The sequence below is a fragment of the Denticeps clupeoides genome, unplaced genomic scaffold, assembly GCF_900700375.1.
Source record: "Denticeps clupeoides unplaced genomic scaffold, fDenClu1.1, whole genome shotgun sequence".
Lineage (NCBI taxonomy): Eukaryota > Metazoa > Chordata > Actinopteri > Clupeiformes > Denticipitidae > Denticeps > Denticeps clupeoides.
In genome coordinates this window covers 462,383-469,993 of record NW_021630047.1, presented here as the reverse complement: position 1 = coordinate 469,993, position 7,611 = coordinate 462,383, and the positions used below count along the sequence as shown (strand labels likewise).

Sequence of the window (7,611 nt, the reverse complement as noted above, 5' to 3'; positions counted from 1 at the left end):
AGTGATGAAGATCTTTGAACGGCTGAGAAAGAAAGTGAAGTGATGGTCACATGTGATACACAGCACGCAATGCACACAGTGAAATTCGTCCTCTGCATTTAACCCATCACCCTGAGTGAGCAGTGTGCAGCCATGACAGGCGCCCGGGGAGCAGTGTGTGGGGACGGTGCTTTTGGTCAGAGACTTCATCATTTCTTCACTACCAGATACACTCGGCCCACTACAGTTTGCAACCGTCCCAACCGGTCCACAGATGACGCCATATCACATCTCCTCCACACAGCACTCACCCACCTGGACACTCGGAAGGGAAATTATGTTAAAATGCTCTTCATTGACTACAGTTCAGCATTTAACACAATAATCCCTTCCACACTCACCACCAAGCTGGAGCACCTGGGACTCAGATCATCTCTCTGTCAGTGGATCTCCAACTTCCTAACCGGGAGACCACAGGCAGTAAGGATGGGTGGACATGTCTCAGCCTCCATCACCCTCAGCACTGGAGCCCCCCAGGGCTGTGTTCTGAGCCCCCTGCTGTACTCCCTGTACACCCATGACTGTACAGCCACTACTAACTCCACCACCATCATCAAGTTTGCTGACGACACTGTCGTGGTGGGCCTGATCTCTGACAACGATGAGATGGCCTACCTGGAGGAGGTTGGAAATCTGGAGAACTGGTGCCAGAGGAACAATCTCCACCTGAACGTCAGCAAGACAAAGGAGTTAATAGTGGACTTCAGTACAAAGCAGGAGAGGACCTACCAGACCCCTGTCATCAACAGGAGCCCAGTGGAGAGAGTGGACAGCTTCCGTTACCTCGGTGTTAACATCACGCAGGACCTGTCATGGTCCTGTCACATCAACACCGTGGTGAAAAAGGCCCGGCAGCGTCTCTACCACCTCAGACGCCTGAGAGACTTCAGACTGCCCTCCAAGGTGCTCAGGAACTTCTACTCCTGCACCATAGAGAGCATCCTGACGGGAAATATCTCAACCTGGTTCGGGAACAGCACCATGAAGGACAGGCGAGCCCTACAGAGGGTGGTTCGATCAGCCGAACGAATCATCCGTACCAAGCTCCCTGACCTTCAATCTATCTACAGCAAACGGTGCTGCACCAGGGCCAGGAAGATAGTGAAGGACCTCACCCACCCCAACAATGGACTCTTCTCTGCTGCGATCAGGGAAGCGCTTCCGCTCCCTGAAGTCCACCACAGAGAGAATGAGGAGGAGCTTCTTCCCGCAGGCTGTCCAAGCTCTCAACAACAGTACATAGAACTCCAGCACTTTCACCTCCAATCACTCTGGACTCTTTTGCACAAAACCACTTTGCACATAATGACTCTGCGCTTTTTAGGTCCTTACTGCTCTTTCTTTTATGGCTCTTTCTCTCTTTTCTTTAAACATTGTAAAAAAACTCATTCACCCTACCAGTTACACATATTTTATGTTAAAGACGTAAAAGTGTAATACTTGGTTATGTTTGCATTATTTGCATATTGGTTCACTGTTTACTTGCAACATTTGCAATACTGTGGTCTGTAGCAGTTGCAGAAAGCATTTCACTGCACATCATACCGTGTACGACTGTGTATGTGACAAATAAAATTTGAATTTGAAATTTGAATTTGAATGTGTGTGTGTAATTACAGGATAGACCCAGGGAGAAACCCGTGGGTGAGTGTGACTGCTGCGCTGCTCTCCCGCTGCTCTCCAGGGTCAGAGGTCGTCGGGGGCGCTGAGGTTCTGTCTATGTGTCGCTGCCTCTACCAGACCCGGCAGCAGCTGCCCCCTCAGGTAGCAGGTGTGGTGATGGACGGAGCTGGATGTTCTGTGGGTGGAGAAAAACACCGTCTCCGTCTCTCCCTCAGTGTGTGTCTCGCGTGTCCTCGCTGCTCTGGGACCGGGACCTGAAGCTGCCGGCTCTGAAGCTGCTGGCGGAGAGTGGACACCAGGATCTCGTCTCGCTGCTCCTGGGCCGACTCCGCGCCATCGAGCAGGTAGGAGTGGCCACGCCCGTACTCATCCGCCTTCACCTGATCTGGGTTCTCACCGGTGACGTTCTCACACTGTTCCGGATCATTGTTTTTATTGTGCTGCTTTGTTGGGTAAAGTGTTCCGCTTCCAAAAGGTTCGATAATGAATCTGCCTCTGTACAGATCCCAGATACCCTCTCAAATCCATCTCCATTAGCTGCTGCGCCCAGACCAGTCAGAGCTTTTTAAGAGGAGCCAGTACGGTGTAGATAACTGATCCCAGGTCAGATAAACTGGAGCTGAGCCACTTAACCGCCTCTCCCAGCGACTGCGGATCAGATAAAGCGGCTTGACTGAGGCTCACCAGGGACTGGACCTGACCTGGGGTCAGATACACACCACTGAAGGAACCTCATTAGTGACGGTGAGGGGCTGAGACTGACTCCAGATCAGTTTGAGACAATCACTTCTCCCCCGAGATGCTGCTCTTCACTGAGAGAAGAAGAGAGACGGGTGGAGAACACAGGGACAGTGTTTGTGTGTGTGTGTTTGTGTGTGTTTGTGTGTGTGTGAAGATGCATTATTTATTGTAGTCAAACTGCATTAACTTCACTGAATTATTCACATCAGACCGACACTCTGCTGCAGAATAAACAGCAACACAGACGTACGGGTTCATACCGACGGGGACGGGCCTTCCGGTCTCTATACCGACGGGGACGGGCCTTCCGGTCTCTATACCGACGGGGACGGGCCTTCCGGTCTCTATACCGACGGGGACGGGCCAACCGGTCTCTGTACCGACGGGGACGGGCCTTCCGGTCTCTGTACCGACGGGGACGGGCCAACCGGTCTCTGTACCGACGGGGACGGGCCAACCGGTCTCTGTACCGACGGGGACGGGCCAACCGGTCTCTGTACCGACGGGGACGGGCCTTCCGGTCTCTGTACCGACGGGGACGGGCCAACCGGTCTCTGTACCGACGGGGACGGGCCAACCGGTCTCTGTACCGACGGGGACGGGCCTTCCGGTCTCTGTACCGACGTGTGTGTGCGTGTGGTGTGTTGGTTGTGTGTGGTGTGTGTGTGTGTGTGGGTTGTGTGTGTGCGTGTGCGTGTGTGTGTGTGTGGGTTGTGTGTGTGCGTGCGTGTGTGTGTGGGTGTGTGTGTCCATGCGTGTGTGTGTGGGGTGTATGTGTGTGTTGGGGTGGAGAGGTGGAGCAAGACATTTAACCCTGAGTGTCTCCAGGGGGGGACTGTCCCTGTAAAATACTGACTGTAAGTCGCTCTGGATAAGGGCGTCTGATAAATGCTGTAAATGTAAATGTTGATTGTGTGTGGGTTGTGTGTGTGCGTGCGTGTGTGTGTGTGGGTTTGTGTGTGTGTGTGTGTCTGATTGCATCATTTTGTGTTTGGCTCTTGTTGGTTCATATTTATATTCATGTTTTTATGGTTTTTGATGGTGTTTGATGGTGTTTGATGGTGTTTGATGGTGTTTGATGGTTTTTGATGGTGTTTGATGGTTTTTTTATGGTTTTTGAGTGTTTGATGGTTTTTGATGGTGTTTGATGGTGTTTGATGGTTTTTTTTTATGGTTTTTGAGTGTGTTTGATGGTGTTTGCTGGTGTTTGAAGGTTTTTTTTATGGTTTTTGAGTGTGTTTGATGGTTTTTGAGTGTGTTTGAATGTGTTTTTGATGGTGTTTGATGGTGTTTGATGGTGTTTGATGGTTTTTGATGGTTTTTGATGGTGTTTGATGGTTTTTTTAATGGTTTTTGAGTGTGTTTGATGGTTTTTGATGGTGTTTGATGGTTTTTTTATGGTTTTTGAGTGTGTTTGATGGTGTTTCATGGTGTTTGATGTTTTTTAATGTTTTTTGAGTGTGTTTGATGGTTTTTGATGGTGTTTGATGGTGTTTGATGGTTTGTTTATGGTTTTTGAGTGTGTTTGATGGTGTTTTTGATGGTGTTTGATGGTGTTTGATGGTTTTTGATGGTGTTTGATGGTTTTTGATGGTTTTTGATGGTGTTTGATGGTTTTTGATGGTGTTTCATGGTGTTTCATGGTGTTTGATGGTTTTTGATGGTGTTTGATGGTAAAAGTGACGTTTTCATCGCACGTCTAGTATGGACCAGAGCTGCTCGATCAGTAAACCTGACGTGAAAGATGGAAATTGACTTGATGTGAAAATGTGCCTCGCTGCTGTCTGTCCAGGTGGATGAAGGAACGTGTGACGTGGAGCTGCTGTCCTTGCTGCTGGACGCCGGGCTGCTGGTGGGCTGCGTGGAGACGCCCTTCTACCCCCACCTCGTCACCCACCTGCTGTCCCACGGCAAGGAGGCGGGCCGGGACGTGGAGGACTTGGCCCGGGAGCTGAAGGAGGCGGGGCATGGCGCCCAGGCTGGCTCCCTGCTGCTGGCTTACAGGGGGACCCACCCCGGACTCGTCACCTTCAGCAGCGCGCTGTCCGTCATACGCAAGTGGCTGTGAGACGCCAGGTGCTAATGCAGCACAGGAAGTTGTCTTATTAGCGATTATCGTTCTTCTGTTAATTCACGTCTCGGTGTTACACTGAATTATTAAAGGAATTTTGGAAAATATTGGTTTTTATTGCTCTGTGTGTGTGTGTGTGTGTTTCCTGAGGTCATGGTCACTTCATCCAAACAGGGCCACTCCTTTGAAGGACACACTGCCAGTCCCTTCACATTTATGGAAAACCGAAGACACGGGACAGTAAAAAATTGAGCACGTCAGGTGTCTGCTGTGATGACAGCATTTCACACGCTTGTCTTCTCTCCACCTTCAGGCTTCCAACCGTCCTGAAGGTCTCTGATGAACAGAAGTCAGTAAAACCACAGACAGGACGGTCCACGGTGGTCCATGTTGAGCGTACAGTATAAAGTACCGTCCCGTGTCCTTACTTGCAGGACATGGTGTAAAGTTGCTGAATTTAAATATGGTACATCGTACACGCCACTGGTCCACAGTAACGATTTACCGTGTTGAACACGGTCTTATTATACTGAGATTTTAATCTAAACCGAACCACGTGTGTGAAGAGACGGTTCACGGCTCAGCTTGTCAACTCTGTAAAGTGTGTGTGTGTGTGTGTGTCCGTGTGTGTCCTCATTATTTTGTCACACGTCTGTGTGAACGGGACTTGGAATGATAATCTGTAGTGTTCTGATTCTCGTCACACCACACACACTTCAGGACACACACGGTAGCGGTGGAGATATCTACTGTGTGTGTGTGTGTGTGTGTGTGTGTGTGTGTGTGTGTGTGTGTGTGTGTGTGTGTGAGAGAGACGTGGTTTCTCGCGTTCTCCACCTGTCCAGGTTTTTCCTCCAGTTTCATCAGAACTCATTCAGTGGCTGAATGTTGCAATCAGAGGAAGAGAAATGAAGTGGATTACGACCATTAACCTTCTGACGGCCGCTCCTTCTCTCTCGTTTGATTTGGTCCCCGCCGTATTGCGATAACGCTGAGGATTTCTTATTAAATGCCTCAGTCTGTACGCTCCGAATTTCAGCTTTCCTGTTTGTAGAGACGTGGAAGAAGTAAGATTATAATAATACAAGTATAAAATATAGATCAATGTAGAATAACATGTAAATAAAATTAAAATGTGGATAATATTAACTGTGTGACAGGATATGTAACAGATGGAATAAAGTGCATGGATTATTTATTTATTATTACACTGACAGATCAATATCTGTGATCATATAAAATAACCAGATTTCTCACGATTGCAACTCTGCACTTGAGTGTTTCTAAAATACAAGCGTGATGCAGTGATGGTAAATATAAAATGATCATAATGATGAACCATTTATCACTAGTAACAAGCAGGCCGTCAACCCGACCAACATCACATGGGGGTCGGGACGTCGGGACGAAAGCGGAATCACATCATGAAGATCTGCAGCTCAGCGTCTGATGGCGCGGACCAACATGAATAATAATGTGCTGTGTGTGTTTATAACGTGTGCTGAGGTCTCATCTCCACAAATCCAATTCAGGTTATGCAGATTAATATCATATTAACATATCAGAGGGAAATAAGGACTCATTGTGTGTGTGTCTTGGTGTTTTGCCTTTTAGGGTCACTGGAAGCTCTGCAGAAGGTGTGTGCAGTGTATAAACCATGTAATGGGAACACACGCTGGTGTGAATCTTTTATCAAATGTCCTCACAAAAAATGACAGTGATAGTGAGGACATTTCCCTGCATTTCATAAGCAAACTCTTTTCTCTGTGTGTGTGTGTGTGTGTGTGTGTGTGTGTAGTTACTCACATCAGAAACCTTCTGCTGTCAGTGTTTGGACACTCGGGTCCCAGTGAAGTGTGACACTGTTCCCTGGAAGAAACGGGTCCCTGTCAGGTGGTGGTGTTGACGGAGAACCCTGGTTTCTTCTATCATTTCTTCACAGACATTAGGAGCCGTTTGTTTCCAGATTAACATTCTCCAAACGATTAACATCAAATAGCGTCGATGATGATGATGATGATGATGCCGAAACTCTGATAACTAAGTCTCTCACTCTCACATCACACATTCTCATCATACTTATTTACCCCCGATCCCGTATATCTGTTCTTTCGGTGTTTTTATTCATGTAGTATTCATTATTATTATATTTCATGTTGCTACATATTACCATACACCAAAACTATTACATTCATTTATTATATGTAATTATCGCATTCTGTGTATGTTGAGCCCCAGAAGGTTGTCGGTTCGAATCCCAATCCACCAAGGTGCCACTAAGTCAAGTAAACTTTATTGTCATCTCTTCCATATATTGTCGTCTCTCTGTATATCTGTACAAGACGTCCCCACACACTACACCCCGGGCGCCTGTCATGGTGTCAACTGTCACCAAGGGTGATGGTTAAATACAGAGAAGCAATTTCCTTCGGGATTAATAAAGTATAACAAAATGATCATGCATTATGTGAATTGCATTAGTTTCTCTCTCTCCCTCTCTCTCTCTCTCTCACTCACACACACACACACACACACAATTGTTCATTCTGTTCTAGAATTGTTCTAAAATAAATATCTACACTGTCCACTGGTCTTATGGGGACTGTACACAGCGACAGGACCAAGTGAGGACCAGTGGAGGACAGGGAGGTCAGTGAAGATACTGGAGGTTTATGAGTCCACGTCACCCCAAAACACCCAAGTTGTGACAGAACCAACTAACATACCGACTGAACACAGAGGTAAAGTGAGATGAGCAAACCCTCCCTACACCCAGTACAGTCACACAAGCGTTCTTCTCCTTGTCCTGGTGTGATCTTCTGAGGCAACCAACATGCTTGTAACGATGTCTGTCTGTATTGTGAACCTAAAGCAATAAATAAAAATGTGAGAAGCCAGATGAGGAATCATCTCTTATTAATCCAGTCACAGTAGGTAAGAGGGAAAGCTCAGTGAAGGAGTAAATGAGAAGGAGCCTTTGGGTGTCATCTGAAGAGAGGAATGAGATGAAATAAAAACCCTGAGAGACTTGGCTAATGAACCTCCGTCGGAGAGGAGACGTTTCTCACGTCTGGTTCTCATACTGACGGGAGGCTGAAAGTGGCTCAATTTCAAGGTCAACTCCTGAGTTGATCGCC

The 7,611-nt window shown here is 47.4% G+C and overlaps 1 protein-coding gene across 2 annotated transcripts in view; it reads left to right on the top strand.

The window, feature by feature from the left end:
• The window catches only part of nbas (NBAS subunit of NRZ tethering complex), a 48,007-nt gene extending 43,428 nt beyond the window's left edge, over positions 1-4,579 (top strand). For both annotated transcript variants that reach the window (XM_028967958.1, XM_028967957.1), the window contains 3 exons: positions 1,659-1,803; positions 1,878-2,006; positions 4,196-4,579. In XM_028967958.1, the coding sequence (XP_028823791.1) occupies positions 1,659-1,803; positions 1,878-2,006; positions 4,196-4,471 (550 nt within the window). In that variant the 3' untranslated portion in view covers positions 4,472-4,579. The remainder of the gene's footprint in view (positions 1-1,658; positions 1,804-1,877; positions 2,007-4,195) is intronic.
• The last annotated feature ends 3,032 nt before the right edge of the window (positions 4,580-7,611 follow it).